Below are 19,271 nucleotides of genomic sequence, written 5' to 3'. Positions count from 1 at the left end.
CACGCACATATACATACCTATACATTTCAACTTTTTTCTTTTTTGCCGCTGTCTCCCGCGTTTGCGAGGTAGCGCAAGGAAACAGACGAAAGAAATGGCCCAACCCACCCCCATACACATGTATATACATACGTCCACACACGCAAATATACATACCTACACAGCTTTCCATGGTTTACCCCAGACGCTTCACATGCCTTGATTCAATCCACTGACAGCACGTCAACCCCGGTATACCACATCGCTCCAATTCACTCTATTCCTTGCCCTCCTTTCACCCTCCTGCATGTTCAGGCCCCGATCACACAAAATCTTTTTCACTCCATCTTTCCACCTCCAATTTGGTCTCCCTCTTCTCCTCGTTCCCTCCACTCATTCTCTCCATGTGACCAAACCATTTCAAAACACCCTCTTCTGCTCTCTCAACCACGCTCTTTTTATTTCCACACATCTCTCTTACCCTTACGTTACTTACTCGATCAAACCACCTCACACCACACATTGTCCTCAAACATCTCATTTCCAGCACATCCATCCTCTTGCGCACAACTCTATCCATAGCCCACTCCTCGCAACCATACAACATTGTTGGAACCACTATTCCTTCAAACATACCCATTTTTGCTTTCCGAGATAATGTTCTCGACTTCCACACATTCTTCAAGGCTCCCAGAATTTTCGCCCCCTCCCCCACCCTATGATCCACTTCCGCTTCCATGGTTCCATCCGCTGCCAGATCCACTCCCAGATATCTAAAACACTTCACTTCCTCCAGTTTTTCTCCATTCAAACTCACCTCCCAATTGACTTGACCCTCAACCCTACTGTACCTAATAACCTTGCTCTTATTCACATTTACTCTTAACTTTCTTCTTCCACACACTTTACCAAACTCAGTCACCAGCTTCTGCAGTTTCTCATGAATCAGCCACCAGTGCTGTATCATCAGCGAACAACAACTGACTCACTTCCCAAGCTCTCTCATCCCCAACAGACTTCATACTTGCCCCTCTTTCCAAAACTCTTGCATTCACCTCCCTAACAACCCCATCCATAAACAAATTAAACAACCATGGAGACATCACAAACCCCTGCCGCAAACCTACATTCACTGAGAACCAATCACTTTCCTCTCTTCCTACACGTACACATGCCTTACATCCTCGATAAAAACTTTTCACTGCTTCTAACAACTTGCCTCCCACACCATATATTCTTAATACCTTCCACAGAGCATCTCTATCAACTCTATCATATGCCTTCTCCAGATCCATAAATGCTACATACAAATCCATTTGCTTTTCTAAGTATTTCTCACATACATTCTTCAAAGCAAACACCTGATCCACACATCCTCTACCACTTCTGAAACCACACTGCTCTTCCCCAATCTGATGCTCTGTACATGCCTTCACCCTCTCAATCAATACCCTCCCATATAATTTACCAGGAATACTCAACAAACTTATACCTCTGTAATTTGAGCACTCACTCTTATCCCCTTTGCCTTTGTACAATGGCACTATGCATGCATTCCGCCAATCCTCAGGCACCTCACCATGAGTCATACATACATTAAATAACCTTACCAACCAGTCAACAATACAGTCACCCCCTTTTTTAATAAATTCCACTGCAATACCATCCAAACCTGCTACCTTGCCGGCTTTCATCTTCCGCAAAGCTTTTACTACCTCTTCTCTGTTTACCAAATCATTTTCCCTAACCCTTATACATATATTTATTTATATTTTATTATACTTTGTCGCTGTCTCCTGCTTTAGCGAGGTAGTGTAAGGAAACAGACGAAAGAATGGCCCAACCCATCCACATACACATGTATATACATATTACACATGCACATATACATATATACACATGTACATACTTCATACTGTCTGCCCTTATTCATTTCCGTCGCCACCGTGTCTCACATGAAATGGCAGCCCCCTCCCCCCGCATGTGCGCGAGGTAGTGCTAGGAAAAGACAACAAAGGCCACATTCGTTCACACTCAGTCTCTAGCTGTTATACATAATGCACCGAAACCACAGCTCCCTTTCCACATCCAGGCCCCACAAAACTTTCCATGGTTTACCACAGACGTTTCACATGTCTTGGTTCAATCGATTGACAGCACGTCGACCCCAGTATACCACATCGTTCCAATTCACTCTATTCCTTGCACGCCTTTCACCCTCCTGCATGTTCAGGCCCCGATCACTCAAAATCTTTTTCACTCCATCCTTCCACCTCCAATCTGGTCTCCCACTTCTCATCGTTCCCTCCACCTCTGACACATATATCCTCTTTGTCAATCTTTCCTCATTGTCAATCTTTCCTCACTCATTCTCTCCATGTGATCAAACCATTTCAATACACCCTCTTCTGCTCTTTCAACCACACTCTTTTTATTACCACAACTCTCTTACCCATTCATTACTTACTCGATCAAACCACCTCACACCACATGTTGTCCTTAAACATCTCATTTCCAGCACATCCACCCTCCTGCACACAACTTTATCTATAGCCCACACCTCGCAACCATATAACATTGTTGGAACCACTATTCCTTCAAACATACCCATTTTTGCTTTCCAAGATAACGTTCTCGACTTCCACACATTTTTCAAGGCTCCCAGAACTTTCGCCCCATCCCCCACCCTATGATTTACTTCCGCTTCCATGGTTCCATCCGCTGCCAAAATCCACTCCCAGATATCTAAAACACTTCACTTCCTCCAGTTTTTCTCCATTCAAACTTACCTCCCAGTTGACTTGTCCCTCAACCCAACTGTACTTAATAACCTTGCTCTTATTCACATTTACTCTCAGCTTTCTTCTTTCACACACTTTACCAAACTCAGTCACCAGCTTCTGCAGTTTCTCACCCGAATCAGCCACCAGCGCTGTATCATCAGTGAACAACAACTGACTCACTTCCCAAGCTCTCTCATTCACAACAGACTGCATATTGCCCCTCTTTCCAAAACTCTTACATTCACCTCCCTGATAACGCCATCCGTAAACAAATTAAACAACCATGGAAACATCACGCACCCCTGCCACTAACCAACATTCACTGAGAATCAATCACTTTCCTCTCTTTCTACACGTACATATGCCTTACATCCTTGATAAAAACTTTTCACTGCTTCTAACAACTTGCCTCCCACATCATATATTCTTAATACCTTCCACATAGCATCTCTATCAACTCTATCATATGCCTTCTCCAGATCCATAAATGCTACATACAAATCTGTTTGCTTTTCTAAGTATTTCTCACATACATTTTTCAAAGCAAACACCTGATCCACACATCCTCTACCACTTCTGAAACCACTCTGCTCTTCCCAGTCTGATGCTCTGTACATGCCTTCACCCTCTCAATCAATACCCTCCCATATAATTTCCCAGGAGTACTCAACAAACTTATACCTCTGTAATTTGAGCACTCACTTTTATCCCCTTTGCCTTTGTACAAGAGCACTATGCAAGCATTCCACCAATCCTCAGGCACCTCACCATGAGTCATACATACATTAAATAACCTTATTAACCTTTCAGCAATAGTCACCCCCTTTTTTAATAAATTCCACTGCAGTACCATCCAAACCCGCTGCCTTGCTGGCTATCTTCTGCAAAGCTTTTACTACTCCTTCTCTGTTTACCAAATCATTCTCCCGAACTCTCTCACTTTGCACACCATCTCGACCAAAACACCCTTTATCTGCCACTCTGTTATCAAACACATTCAACAAACCTTCAAAATACTCATATATACACATGTACATATTTATACTTGCTGCCTTCATCCATTCCTGTCGCCACCCTGCTACACATGAAATGGCACCCCCTCCTCCTGCGCGCATGCGAGGTAGTGCTAGGAAAAGACAACAAAGGCCACATTCGTTCACACTCTGTCTCTAGCTGTCATGTGTAATGCACTGAAACCACAGCTCCCTTTCCACATCCAGGCCCCACAAAACTTTCTATGGTATGAATACAATTACTCATGGAGTTTTTCTTATGCCATGAAGCATAAGTTAAAGAGTGCTTAGCTAAGGGTTAAAGTCCCCGTTTCATGTGATATTACGTAATTTATCATCATCTTCCACAAGCATTTTCTTTTTTATTATCAGTTGCCTCAAGCCTCATTTTCTCTCATATCAACTGCTTCAGCATTTTTAATTCATGTAATGTCATATTATAGTGTGTTCCCATTATTAATTATAAACAGGAGGTACAGCACATCATTATGAAAAAGATATGATTGTCACCCAGTACTATTCTCTCTAAATTCTGTGCATATCAAAGGTCTCACCCTGTACATTTTTCAGTCTTATTGATCATTCTCTGGCATACTTCTCTACAGCTTCTTCAGTCAGTTCTTTACCACAATAAGCTGTTTATGGAAGTACATGAAAATTAAGTCACCCATAATACAAATGTATACAATTCGATGCAACTTTTTTTTTTATCTGAATTTCTCCTTCCTTTTTTCATATAATGGAATATGGAATAATAGTTGCCCATCTGAACAATGTTTTTGACCCCATTGTTAGCACATTACCTTAATCAGTACTAATTATGCATTCCTGAATAATCAGTACTAATTATGCATTCATGAATATTGGTTAAAGCATCTAAGTTGCAGGTATCATGAAATATGTAAAATAAGCAGCGAGGTAGTGCTGTCTGCTGTCCTATCAATTTTCATTTATTCCATTCCCATTTACATTAAGTGGATCATGTACATATTATTCATGCATGCTTCTTTTATGATATCTCACTTTCGAACACTAAAATCCTGTACTCCACAAGCTTGCAAAGGGTACGGATGTCCAATTCTCTGTAGTAAGTTTGCTATTCTTCTAATGTTATTAAATTTAGTGCTACAAATGAATGTCCTTTGCAAACAAATCACAGTAAATCCCAAATGGAATATTCATCGCTCAAGTAGGAAATATCCATGTTTTGAAAAGGCCTGAATATACTATACTTAGAAAACTAACCCTCACTTCCAGTTTCCTATCAAATAATATCCATTGTTTTCTATGTTCACCATCTCTTCGGTAAATGCTCAAAATATTTCAACTTCTGTAACCACTTTGGATTTACTATTCAACAGTAGGCAAATGAATTTCCAGTAATAATAGATGAGATGTTTGACTTTTCTCCAGTGCAGAAAAGAATATTTTTCCACTATTGTTATTAAGAGTTTGAAATGTTATTGAAAATGCACAAGTTGTGCTTATGAATATCTTTTAGCCCTATTGGAATTAAGTGGGCCAGTTGTTATGAAATTAATTGCAAAACGTTTGTATGAATATTTTCCATAACTATTTTGTGTTATACCATATTTTTCACCACAAAATGTTGGTTTCAGTCAGTTACATGGCCTTATGAGCAAATTTTTTTTAAGGTAACCTGACATTTTTTGGGGAATGGTCTTAGAAAGGAAATCCATGTCCAAAGGGTTAAGATCAAGTGCTTGCGTTAGTTAAAATCCTCTTCATGCAAAACCTTTTCCTTTTTATCCCCTGTTAGTAGGACTTTTCCCATGTTCCCTTTACTAATTTACCTTCAAAAATACAACTTATACACAAATAATAGTCATAATGGTATAATACTTATCCTATCAAGCAAGAATACTATAAACTTAGTATTATCAGGTCCACTATCTCATAATGCCTTATTGTTCACCTAATTCATTGTCCAAGAAAATTTTCCATGAACAGGCTTCAGTGAAATCTAAACTGTCTTCCTGGGCTATTTTGCCCACTGGTTCTTTACCTGGTAATCTTCACTTAACTCTCTCCTAGATTCTTACAATGTACACTACTTGTCATGTTCTTCCATGCAAGGAATTGATTGGTATTTATATTTTTGCTAGGCCCTATATACATATATGGAGGCATGTATCAATAATACATAATTCTGCTGATGCACAAACTGTATATACAATCATTTTATTCTAGGATGGAATATTTATGATGTTCATTTCCCTTGTCTTGCCCATCCATTGTAACAATTTTTTTTTTTTTTTTTTTTTTTTTTTAATATATAAATTTTTTTTTTTTTTTTTTTTTTTTTTTTTTTTTTTTTTATAAGAAAGAAGAAAGAATCATGACCTCCTTTCAGAGAAAGAGGTAAATGCGGGCCAGCTTCAAATCAAGCGCCGGACAACATTGCTCCTGCCAGCCTACAGGACTTAGTGCGAGATGGACGATGTGGTGGAGGATTTCATTATTTTCGTTTGTATCTTTCACGGAAAGATAAGAAATCCTCACAAACGCATCTCGTACAGTTGTAGTTGTCCTCGGGAGTACACGTATGCCAAATGTAGCGACTGGCCTCGATGACCGCCTCTTCCAACGTGGAAATATTGGAAGAACGGGAAATTGGCAATAACATGATATCCTTCCCCCTGTTCTCTGCAAATTTTGTGAGAACTTTAACCTTCGAATAATGAGAAGGTTTCTTATCAGACGTGAGTTCGATAGGAGCGGGAGGAATAGGGCATCCGGAGGCAGCGGATGGGGCAGAACATTGTGGGACAGGACTGGGAAGTCCGGTGTGTTCTGCGAATGCAGTGTCGAGTCTCTGAGATTGAAAGATATAACTCAGAAGATAAGATTTGAGAGTAGGGCTCAAGTCGGCAGTCCGGGACGAGGCTCTCTCTTCGCAGAGGTCGTCTGTGGGAGGAGATGGGACTGGGGAAGATATATCTTTAGGCTCATTGGTTGAGACTCCTTCTGCCGGATCGACGATTTCTTCAGAGATTCTTTCTGCAGCCTCTAAGGCCTCTGGGATTCCAGCCTCTTTAGCCTCAGAGATTTCAGCCTCTTTAGCCTCAGAGATTTCAGCCTCTGTGGCCTCAGGGATTTCAGCCTCTGTGGCTTCAGGAATCTCAGCCTCTGTGGCCTCAGGAATCTCAGCCTCTGTGGAGTCAGGGCTTCCATCCTCTATGGCTTCATTGGTTTCAGACTCTGTGGCTACAGGAATTCCATCCTCTGTGCTCTCTGGGCTTCCAGCTTCTATGGCTTCATGGCTTCCAGCCTCTGTGGTCTCAGGGCTTCCAGTCTCTATGGCTTCACTGGTTCCAGCCTCTGTGGCTTCAGGGATTTCAGCCTCTGTGGCTTCAGGGATTCCAGCCTCTGTGGCTTCAGGGATTCCAGCCTCTGTGGCTGTGTCCATTACTGGAGTCTCACAAGCTTGACACTCGCTGATCCTCCGTTCTAGTGCAGTCTTGATACGAGGAGGATCTTCAGAGGCAGATGAAGGCTGGTCCTGAGGCCGCCGTTTTCTTTTAGGTTTGCCCTTACGCCACTCTCCCAATCCTGACGGGAAGACAGGACGAGCGTCAAATTCCTCCTGGGTCACAGGGGAAGATCCTGCTTTCTGGACCACAGGAGGAACGTCCTCGTCACGTGGCAGCTGGACCTGAGGCCGTTTTCCTTTAGGTTTGCCCTTACGCCACTCTCCCAATCCTGACGGGAAGACAGGACGAGCGTCAAATATCATCAGTGGGCGTCTTTGGGTCATGTTGTATGAATTACAATTTTCTTCAGAATGTATCTTTAATCAAGTACCCTCCTTGATCACTTCTTGGTAGTATGAATTTGTTATTTACAACATAACCCTTAAAAACAAAATCTTCTTTGATCTTACAATATTCCTTTGTTTCTTATATTTCACCAAGGTTGACAAATATAGCAATGTCTTTGATAGTTATTCATATGCTGCATAGGTCCAGAGCTACATGATCTTCAAGTAAACACGCATTTATGCTGAATGGATGCTTCTTATTCTACTTATAGGCCTTCCCTACATTTCATATTCAGAGCCACACACGAACAATAAATTGATCCAATCCACTTTTTTCCCTCCTTATAATCACATGATTGTTTATGTCAGTCAGATATTCTGGCTCATGGGCTGATGATGGATTCTTCATAATTGTACTTCCCACACAAAAGTATAGCTCTTTGCTGAACATGCTTGCTATCTTATGCACTTACTCTAATTACCATGGACTTTCAGCAAATATTAAGATAATACTCATTTATCCATACTGTTGTAGTTTCTTCACAAAGATTAAAGTAGTTCAATTAACATCAAGCACGTTATACCAGTCCTGGAAAACCCTTATTTGTAGCTGTATGCACGAATTATCTAAATCCTTATTTCCCCTACGCATTCTGTTTACCATTTTAGCTCACCCAACACAAGGCCAGTGAACTTTTGTCATCCATTCAATAACTCTACATTTCAGTCTCGTCCAAACATGGTGAGGATTGTCCTTCATTGGTCTTATTTGAAAATTATAACCAGGAACCCTGACCACCATCCAGAAAGGACACTGTTACTAATAAAGGAAGGTGAAGAGTGCAGGCTTATGGGAACCCCGAGTTTCATGTATAAATATTTCTCACGGTACCAACAATATTGTCTTTGCTTCTTCATAAAAATCCTTATTCCTCAGGTGACATATATTTAAAATTTTACCTTCAGCTTTAAGTGAAATCCTTATACCTTGGGTGACATATACTCAAAATTTTTACCTTCAGCTTTAAGTGGCTTTCATGATTTATACTACCCATCAGAAAATTCATGTGACAGTACCACAGTATGGTGATGATGCTCAGTGTTTACTAACTTGAAAATTCAAAGTTGAGACCAGATGAATATTACTCGTTGTTGTGCCTGAACTGTCAAATATTCTGTAGAGGTCCCAGCATTTGCTAACATTTCTTGTAAAAGTCACACAAAGAAAGTGAGAGACAGATTACATATACAAAGTTTATTCTTTCTGAAATCTTTACCTGATTTGTCAGGAGCACTTTTGATAAATTAATTCACAAGGAACATTGTACAATAACTTGGTGAAATAAAAGTAAAAGGCAGTAATTACTATTATTTATACGATACAGTTTATATATACAACTTGAAACATTTACTTCTTGGAAGGTTTCAAAACATTATAGGCAATGATGAGCCCAATCACCGCGTAAGTCGCCTTCGCCACCTGAAAATGTGTATACCTTTGTAAACATTATGATTATGCAAAATAAACCTCCAAAAATCTTACTAGTATGGCAAGCTGACAACTAACACTAAACTAGTCCTTGGTGATGGCATTATTGCAATGAGGCTTAACAGAATTTCATGAGTTCACAAAGCTAGTTATCAGAAACTGCAATAAATAATATGGACAAATGCATAAAAGCACAAATGGCTAAAAATTAGCTAGTGTCATGTTTAATGTATTACGGATCATTAAACAAAGATTTATATAAAAACTATAGTTGCACAAAGATGAGTAATAAGGTTCTATCTTCAAGTCTGAGAAGACATTTAAGCACCTAACAGGTGTTTCATGAAATATTTGTGTAACTGCAGTTCAGCATGATTATGGTATTGGTATCAATTCAGACTTTTCAAGGTGTGACTAAGATTAATTTGCAGCTGCAAAAGCAATGAAAAATTAGAAAGCCTGCAAAAATTAATCAAAATGTCATTTGGAAACTAACAAAATACAGCTTATTAAGTTCTAAGGTCAAAGATGTAATGCCTAACTCATACAAAAAGCCAAGCTAAATTTATGGGTCTTATGCCAACCAATTCTTTAAATGCTGAGAAACAACTATAAAGTTTAACAAATATAACAAATATATGACAAACTTTTCGAATTATGACTAAGGTTCATTTCATGTTAAAGTGTGACCCCCCAAAAAAGGACAATGTTAATGATAAACGAAGTTGATCCCTACTAGTGTACCATGCTATGAGAGCAACAAAACACACCTGTATCACATTCTGTGGCTAGAGGTGGAATTTCTTCAAGTTATGAGCCTGACTAATTTCAAGCTTAAATCATTTTCTTAGGGACATAACTCAGTCAAAATCCATACAAGGATTATGGTAACTTTCAAGTTGTGAGACAGGTTGTTTTCCAGGCTGAACCTTTATACAAGGGAAATAACTCCTGCAAATTCCAAACTAAAGATAAAAGTCTTCTGCAGTTTCATTCTGAAGATGCTAGGAAATGACTGTACAGTTTAGTCATTACTTGATTTAGACTTTTCCATTTATGACCAAAATGAATTTGCAGCTGCACAAGCAATTGAAAATTAGAAAGCTTGCAAAAATTAATAAAAAATGAGTATGATGCAAGTAAATCCTAGTTACGAGCATCTGAAGTTTTAAGTGAGTGGAGACATATTGTATACAGAAATGCAATTCAGCTGTCTTCCTGGAAGCCAAGTACAAAATGTGTTCTCTCACTAATTTAGCTAATAACCTAAAATGGTTTAATAACAGGTGAAGAATCCTTCACCAGAACATCCAAAAACCACAGGATTATTTCAACACATCCTTATCACCATTATGTGCCGGGAGTCTATGACCCAACTGGACCTAAGCTGAAAAAAAATTGCACCAGCTGGACCAGACCTGCAGCCCAGGAAATCTAGTTGCTTGTCAGGACTGTTCACAATCACTGGTCTTGTTCTTACCTTGTGATTTTTTTTGGTTATTTAATGCATTGGTGCTTTTACTTCACCATGAAATGTCAAAAAGACCATCAGATACCCTCATTCATGGATAATAGTGAGATCGGAAGAAATATCAGTGAAGTATAGGGAACTTATTTGCAAGTTTAAAGAAAGTTTAAAAGGCTTATAACATCGGGACTGCTGCCAAGGTATGACGCTGATTCTTGTAACAGATACCCTCATTCATGGATAATAGTGAGATCGGAAGAAATATCAGTGAAGTATAGGGAACTTATTTGCAAGTTTAAAGAAAGTTGTAAGAGGCTTATAACATCAGGATTGCTGCCAAGGTATGACGTTGATTCTTCTACCCTCAGTACAATGTTGAGGATAAACAAGAATCGAATTTCTCTGTAGGGAGAAGGATATTGTGTTTAGTATAGACCTGTAATAGATCGCTGTATGCTAGGGATGGTCTACACTTTAATGGAATAGGGAAACTCCACCTTGGCACAGTAATGAATGAAAATATTAAGCCTTTTTTTCCAATAGAAATAAACTACTCATGAGAGCCAATCATGGTCAAGCTAACAAAGGAACTAAGAGAGTGAGGGGGTATCTGTGGGAGGTGGGTCAGTGCAGGGGGAATATGAAAATGAGAGACATCTGAGGGACAAGGCCTCCAGTTTGACCACTATAAAGGTAGCAGTAGAGGATGGATGGGACCTTGGTGGTAGGGATCACAGCAAAATAGTGGTAACCTCACAGGCAGTATAAGTGGTGGATTAGCACAGCTACAGGTCAAATCTCAGGTAACATTTAGGACCAAGGCTGGTAGGGTCCAGTGCAGGGAAGGTTATAGTAAGGTGGCGAACTCAAAACAGACGGAGAACTGTCTCTATTCAGCTGCTGCACAATCACACATTAACAGTGATAATAAACAAGCAAACCTACAGTAAAAAAAAAATATGCAAATTCAGTCCAGAAATCAACTCCAAGAAAATTAAGTTTAATATACACAAATGTCCGGAGCATCATTACCAAACACAAAGAACTTATATCCTATGCAGTTAATAAAAAGCTGAACATTATTACAATCTCAGAAATGTGTAACAAGACTAACTATTGACAATGCTTTTCCAAAACACATAATTAAAAACCAACTAAAGGTAAAATCATTCTTTATCTTGTCCTCACCTGTGACTCAAACTCAAAGTTTAATGTAGACAAGTGTAAAGTTATGCACTTTGGAGACAAGAATGTATGTTATGACTACAAACTATTTGTACACACTAACTAAGGTAAATGAAGAAAAGGGCCTTGGAGTAGTCATTAGCAACAATCTGAAGTACACCGAACAGTGTCATGCAGCAAATAAAAAAGGCAGCCAAATGTTAGGTTTCATAGCCAGGAACATAAATTACAATTTTTACTCTAAAATTCTGTAGTACGACCACACCCTAAATATGCAATCCAGTTCGTCCCCAAACTATAAAAAAGACAGGGAAAAATTAGAGCAAGTACAAAGATGCGCAACAAAATTGATCCCATCCTTAGAAATCTGGCATACATAGATAGGCTAAAACTATTGGACCTCTTCTCCCTTAAAAAATGTAGACTTCGCAGTGACTTAATCCACGTTCAAAATTCAGAACAAGTTCACTAAAGTAAATCACTATCATATTTTTGAAATACATGAAAATACGATTACCAGGACAAATGGAATAAAACTCAATGCTAAAAGATGTAGTACAAACACGGGAAAAAGATTTTTTCCTATAGGTGTGTTGAGCACTGGAATAAATTACCATCAATGTAGTGAATGCTAAGACTATAGATACCTTCAAAAGTCTTTTAGTCAAATATTTTATAAATTCAGGTATACTCTGAGAAAAACGCCAGAAATAAATTGTATTAACAACAACAGTAATGGGGACACTAGAAGGCTAATGTGCAGCAGCGGGAAGTCAGTGATAGCTTAAAAACTGCTGAGCGGAATTACATTTTCTGGTCTAGTTAAACATTTTTCTTTACCAGAGAACTCAATCATGGGACAATCAGGCCCTTTGATCATGCAGCTAGCCAAATGCTCCCTCAAAGAACTAAAACTTGAAAGTGTATGCAAGTACACAACAAGCTGTTTGCAGGAATTTAAGTTTTTTAGAGACTGTGGTGATAAGCAGAGTGAATAAATTACACAAGGTGTAATTCCTGGCCCACTGTCAGCCAGATGTACCAGCTAATGAAAATCAACCCTCCACTAAAAGCCCATTTAGCAAGCTTTGATAAATGCAAATAAATGTATATCATTTCTTCATTTATAGCAAACTTTTAAAATAGTCTGTTTCCTTATTTGTACTGTACCTTTTTACAACAATTAGTTACTCTGACAATGAAACATACAATAGCAAATGTGGCTGGCCACTTAGCATTAGTGGTGTACTGATCAGTCCCACTATGTTGAAATAACTGGTAGTGTGGAGTTCCACCTAATGATTTTGCATTTATTTTGAATTTCAAAAAAGCGCTGTCGAGTAATAACATATTAAATATGTAATAAGTGATACAGATAGGAAATAAGGTGAGTGAGGGTCGGCAAATGGTGCTGTAGTATTTGCAGACTACTCTACATGCTCAACTACACTCATCTAAGGAAAGTAGGCTTGAGACCTACCACATGCAGCATATATTACAAGTGAAATCATCCAAAATTTGACAGGCAATCAGCCCCAACATTTTCAGATAAAAGATAACTGACCAGCAACTGGTACATACACATGTACTACACACTGTTTGCCTCTGATTTCAACCATATATAAGGTAATGTATCTAACAAATAAATATCTACTGACATTCAAATCAATGCTAAAGTAAATCACACTAATAGTAATAAAAGTTCATATCACACACCAAGACACACTTACATTGGCTCTGCCAGCTAATGTGTTTCCGTTGAAATAGCGGGACAAGCCCTTGAATTGTGAGCCATCTACACCTGATTCACCAGCCATTTTTATTTCCTGAAAAGTTGTAAAAACTCATTACAATGAACTGAATTAAAATTTACTTTGCGTTACACTTAATACAAAAGGTTGGTACCAAACTGTCCGTTACTTCACCCAAACCACTCCATAACCAATCACCATCACCCCAACAAACAGAAATAAAAGGTTCACCCCTCCTTGACACTGCAGCACTCCATACTTGCACATAAATGTCTGTGTATAATATATTGGGTCAAGTTTCATAACCAAAGGTGGAATTTTCCTACATCATGATGAATAACTAAAGGTGGGAGTATACGAATCTAGAAGAGTGTGAATGAAAGGTATATAGGTAAACAATGCTCACATGTGAAGGGGACAAATGTGTGACATACAGAGGGTAGGATGTGGATATCTAGAAAGAGTACAGCAAATAGGACGAGGAAGTTAAGATGCTGCTGAAGGGGAAAAGAGAGGTGTGCAGGTGTTACCTGCAGGGATGGAGTGTAACTGATATGGGGATGTTCATGAAATGTGGAAGGTGCAAGTCTGAAGAGAAAGCAAACAATAGACGGGATGACACAGTACTGGTAAACTTCTTGGGGAATAAGAAACTGTTTTTGGAGATAAATATGTGAAGAGAATATCACCATCAAATAAGGTGAGCAGATGGGGAACTAGGTGAAGAGTAGGGAGAATGAGTATTCAGTGGACTGCTGAATGTACTGGGAATAATGTGCACTGATAGAGAATAGAGAACTGAAGCAAATTATAGGGTGGAACTAAGAGTGGATGGAACTGTAAGAACAAGCAAATTATAGGGTGGACCTAGGAGTGGATGGAACTGTAAGAACTGAAGCAAATTATAGGGTGGATGTGTGGGTGAACGTCCTGGTTGAAACTGAGGAGTGTATGAAAAGAGAGGTCACTGTAACAGCAACGATGGGTGTGTTTGATGGTAGTCTGTAAGTGATGATGGGTGTGATTGATGGTATAGTACTTCTGATGGTGATACATGGGTCCTATATGGAAAACATGTAGAAGAATGGAATGTGCATGTGCTGGAAATTAAATAGTTCAGACATGTGGTGGGATGGCTGATCCAGTAAGAAAACAAAGGTGAAAAAATATGAGAATGGATGAAAGAAAAGAGTGGTAAATTGGTCTGGACACATGGAGGGAATAAATGAGGCAAGACAAAGAGAGTGTACGTGTCAGAGGTGGAGGAGGAAACAAAAGATGCTTCAAGTTTTTGCTTCAAGTTATATTCTATAGCTGCATTATTCAGTTTTACATCAAACCCAACATACATTATCCTTATTGGCTTTTTGATATCTTTCAGTCATATATAATGCTTCAAATCATCGTAATTTGTCCATTTGTGGACATGCATTTTCAAGGTTTGTGATCCGTTTTCTAATTGTAGACCATCATAACTCAATACCCAAAGTTAATAATGAACTGGAGCAAAATTGTACTTTTACCAGGTTAGTTTAGATTTATTTTGTACATGACTTCTGCATCAGCTTCGATCTCGAGTGAGTTATATTTGGTAAATTCAAAGCCCTGTCCACTTTGTTTAGGGGAATTCAAGATTTTTGTATAATTTTTCTTTTTATCATGTTTCTTGATACAAATTGATCTGAGACTACTGATACCATATTTTGAGCGACTTGGCCAGAGGAATGTGGAGCTAAATCAGTTTCAAACTGATGTTTTCCTTCATATTAATCCCGAAACTGACAAACCATTTCTCAACCCCCCCCCCCCGCAAAATATCGATAACTCTAGTAATACTAAGAAATTCATGAAAATATTCTAGTCGGCAACATAAGGATAGTAACAAATGATCAGTAACATAACCACGGCTTAAATGAATACACATTCAGTAGCTTGCTGAAGACTATTCTGGATAATCAACATGGCTTCGGTAATTAGGTGACTATGGATGAAATACTCCGTAATACAAGGCTCTGGCCTTTTCCAAACTAACTTTAGTGTTTTCGATAAAGTTTCCCAGAATGTAAATGGGTAAAATTATACAAGAGTTACACCTCTCTTAAGTGTAGGCTGGGTGCAAGTAATATCAAAATACGGTTACACTATTCTTACATTTTCCTTTATCAAACACTATCTGTCTTTGAGATTTCTAACCAAGCAAGCAAATATATATAACCATAGTGCAACATTTCAATGTAAACCACAATTCTTCTGAACTTTACCTCAACCCGTTCGTCTGCAAAGAAATCAGCTGTGCTAGAAGATACTACAGTCCCTGTATGGCTTGCTATTGGTCGAAGGATCGCTTGGCTTGCCTGAGTAACCAATCAGCAAATGCGTTGTATTCCGTCTAGGGGCGTACCGGTGGTCGAAGAAATGGTTCTCTCTCTACATTTGTGATGTGGTTGAATATTATTGAGTTACTGATAGTTAGATAACATTAAATTTTTTATGCAAAAAGTTTTAGGTTTTGTAGCAATTATCAATAAAGAACCACAGCATTATTGTAGCATCCATTCTTTTTCAGTTTCTCTCATTGCTACAGATTCAATTAGAAATCTACAAACAGTGTTAAAGTTAATGTTTCATTCTATACAAAGAAAACAACTTGCTTATTCTGACTGGTATAGTTGGTTTCCGGAGGAAGTTATCTTTACACAAGCTAAGGTAACATTAGACTTTCTAACATTGTTTCTCCTGTCTTTACAAAAAAAAATAACGTTTCACTTTTTTTTTCGTTATAGCTTGAGTTATCTCGACATGTATGTGTTTATCATCGTATAAATGCATACTTTTCTTACGCCAGTACCCGTTCATCTTGCGTATCACAGTTCTTCCTTAAGAGACAATGAAACGCGCCCTAAGAAATCCGACCAGAATTGTGACCGTGGTTGGAATTTATGCTTCCAGATAAGCATACATGCAGGATTACAATGACTTCCCATGGGAAGTAGATATACAGATATTTACTCCTTTATGATGGGTATGCTAAAAAAAAAAAAAAAAAGAATAGCGACGTTAAAAACATTAAGGTACACCGTGAAGGTCACTGGTGACATCAACCAATCATATCACCATTAATGATCAAGTGTTACTTAAATATGCAAGAGACGACAGAAGACTAATTAATCTACTCCGTGTGTAACAACATATATGTCAAAAACCCCGAGAACAGAGGAAGGAAAACTGCAAAAACATGTAAATACATAGCGAGGATATAATTGATGTTTGGTAATAGGGAAATAGATTAAGGAAACGTGCACATATTGCGATAAGAATGCATCTATGAATGTTTCTACTGTATCATTTGGTTAAGCCAGTTTTAAGATTTATGCGAACCTTGAGAGACACATTACTGGACTAGGATGGGAATGACTTCAGTCACTTCATCCCTTGGCTTTTGTTTTATTCCAAGTTTGTTGCTACCCAGTCAATGCATATCCACTACCTGTTAAACATATAGTAGAACTGGTTGCAACAGGAATGGTGGAATATACTTCTCCTGAAGGATTATCGGTTTGTTCAATATATATTCCATTCATGTTCCTAGGCCATTCGGGTAAAAAAAAAACCCCGATCATTCGCATTCGAATAAACATTCATTTCTTTCAATCGCATTCTGTCTTTTCATATGTGCCTGAAATTAGTGGAGAACTATTATGTGTGAGATGAAACAATCATTTAACCTAAAGATACATTATGCTATATCCTTTCTGCATTTACTGTTGAGCTTTTCTGGTCTAGCCAAAAGTAGTTTATAAAAACTATCAGTAAGTCCACGTTTCCTTCTTAGTTTCAGCTACTGGAGAAGTAACTCCATCTGAATTCTTTCCAGCTTCCATTGTGGCTGCCTCCAACATTTATCTTCCTAATTATTCAAATATTGCTAATACTGTGCTCTTCCCTGTGATCTTTCTTCATGGAGTCTGAAGCAGCTTCGTCTTTAGCAAGGCAAACCTTCGCACTGCTTCACTCATGCGTTGAAGATTTATATCAAAACTTTGCTTAAATCATTTTCGTATTCTTAGTCGCAGAGTTTCTAATTTTCACTTCCTGGAAATATGCTGTGGTACGGCCCATTGCACGAGAAAGCTAATTATTCAAACTCTTTGAATAATAATATGCTATTATCACGCTAGTCAAACATCTGCATCACATGATCACTGTGTCGCCCTTGGTAACCAGTGGGTAGACCACTGTAATGTCCGTCATGAATTTTTATACATTACTTAATCTTAGAACTATTTTCATTATCTTATTTTCCTCACAGATACAATTGAACCTTTTTAAAGATGCAAATTCTCCATCTCCACAAAATCTCAGATCGTTGTTTTCTTTTTCCTATATTTTTATTGTCCCTGTTAAGTTTTTTGTTCTGAGTCTGGTCTAATGAGGAAGTATGCTAGAGTGAATATAGCCATTGATTAAAAGAGGGAAAAAGTCATTACTCGTATTTATCCTTTTCATAAATTTCGGCAAAGGCATTTTTGATTTTGGGTCGAACCTGTTCATTTCCGTCGTTTCATTATTTTTCTTTGTGTTACATCCTCTTTTTCTTCTTTTTCTTCTTTTTTGGATATCTTCCTCTTCTTTTTCTTCGTTTTTTATTTATATAATCATCATTATACCATACCATAGACACCTTATACGAGGAGTTCCTGAGTTCCCACATGAACGCCCACCTGACAATCAGCTGAGCGAAGTAAACATGTCACACATACAGTACCTCGATGAACTGGTGAAAGAATATTTATTGTTCAGAGGCTTTAGCCACACTCTCCGGTCATTGGATAACGAGTTGAAAATTGATAAAGACAAAGGTTTCCGGGTAGGTAGCTTTATAAAACCGTATATTCCTCAATTATATGTCTGTTCAGAGCTGTCAGAGGATTTTTGACAGCTAATTCTGTTAAGCTGTTTTTGTTTATCTTAGATCAGTAGCCTGTAATCATTTACCAGGAAATCAGTGGATTTTCAGATCTTATCATATTTTTTTTTAACATTGTGGTCTATTCGTAAGGATTTCATCTGAACCGCTAATGATTAGCTTTCACTTCATTAAGTCTTATGCATAGCGTTGTTACTTTTTATAGCATAAAAGTTTTTCTTTATCTCTGCAAGATGCAGACTGTGACAGTGTAGTACTTACTGTTATGTTAGTAAAACTCAATCAGTAGAGGTTTATTTTCCCATGGATAAGTTAATACTGAGATATTATGTTCATTTGAAAAACACCTGATTTTCAGAGAACAGAAAGTATTGTGTCATGAAACAGATATATGGAGGTATTAAAAAAAATCATAAACTATTGAATAAACATAAATTTCTTTAGTCGACTGGATCTCATACAATATTACATGTGTAGTTCACTGACTGTATTTAGTCGTCTTGAATATTGGTGGCGTTATGGAGTGTTTTTTATGTTGAAGGCTTCAGTCACAGACAAAAGTCCACATTAAGGCCGGGCCTTAATTGAAATATAGAAAGAACTGTGAAATGGAAAAAGAGTTTAGGGATACCAGATAATTGTAACCTAAACATCAGACTTACACAACCTCCCTCACAATCTTACCTTCAGCCTCACCAGATCACATTATCGTGCGAAAATGCTACTGGTGCCCTAAAGGTAAGTTACCGCACAATACAGTTGCCCCACATGACACTGTATAAAGTGAGCAATCCTGGTCAATGTTCACCCATAACCTTACCTTTGGACTTCTGCAGTTACAGAATTTTTTTAAAGATTATAAAAGACTCTATTATTATCACTCATGATTGCATTG

The 19,271-nt window shown here is 38.2% G+C and overlaps 1 protein-coding gene across 2 annotated transcripts in view; it reads left to right on the top strand.

Annotated features, from left to right (window-relative positions):
• The first annotated feature begins 18,151 nt into the window (after positions 1–18,151).
• Positions 18,152–19,271, top strand: part of LOC139764084 (WD repeat-containing protein 91) — a 70,160-nt gene continuing 69,040 nt past the window's right edge. Inside the window, exons 1-2 of one of the 2 annotated variants that reach the window (XM_071690568.1) lie at positions 18,152–18,316; positions 19,067–19,114. In XM_071690568.1, coding sequence (XP_071546669.1) covers positions 18,197–18,316; positions 19,067–19,114 — 168 coding nt within the window. In that variant the 5' untranslated portion in view covers positions 18,152–18,196. The remainder of the gene's footprint in view (positions 18,317–19,066; positions 19,115–19,271) is intronic. The other variant, XM_071690569.1, reaches the window with a different exon arrangement.

The sequence above is a fragment of the Panulirus ornatus genome, chromosome 48, assembly GCF_036320965.1.
Source record: "Panulirus ornatus isolate Po-2019 chromosome 48, ASM3632096v1, whole genome shotgun sequence".
NCBI classification, from domain to species: Eukaryota; Metazoa; Arthropoda; class Malacostraca; order Decapoda; family Palinuridae; genus Panulirus; species Panulirus ornatus.
The sequence above is the reverse complement of the archived record's forward strand: the minus strand, read 5'-3'. Positions and strand labels throughout refer to the sequence as shown.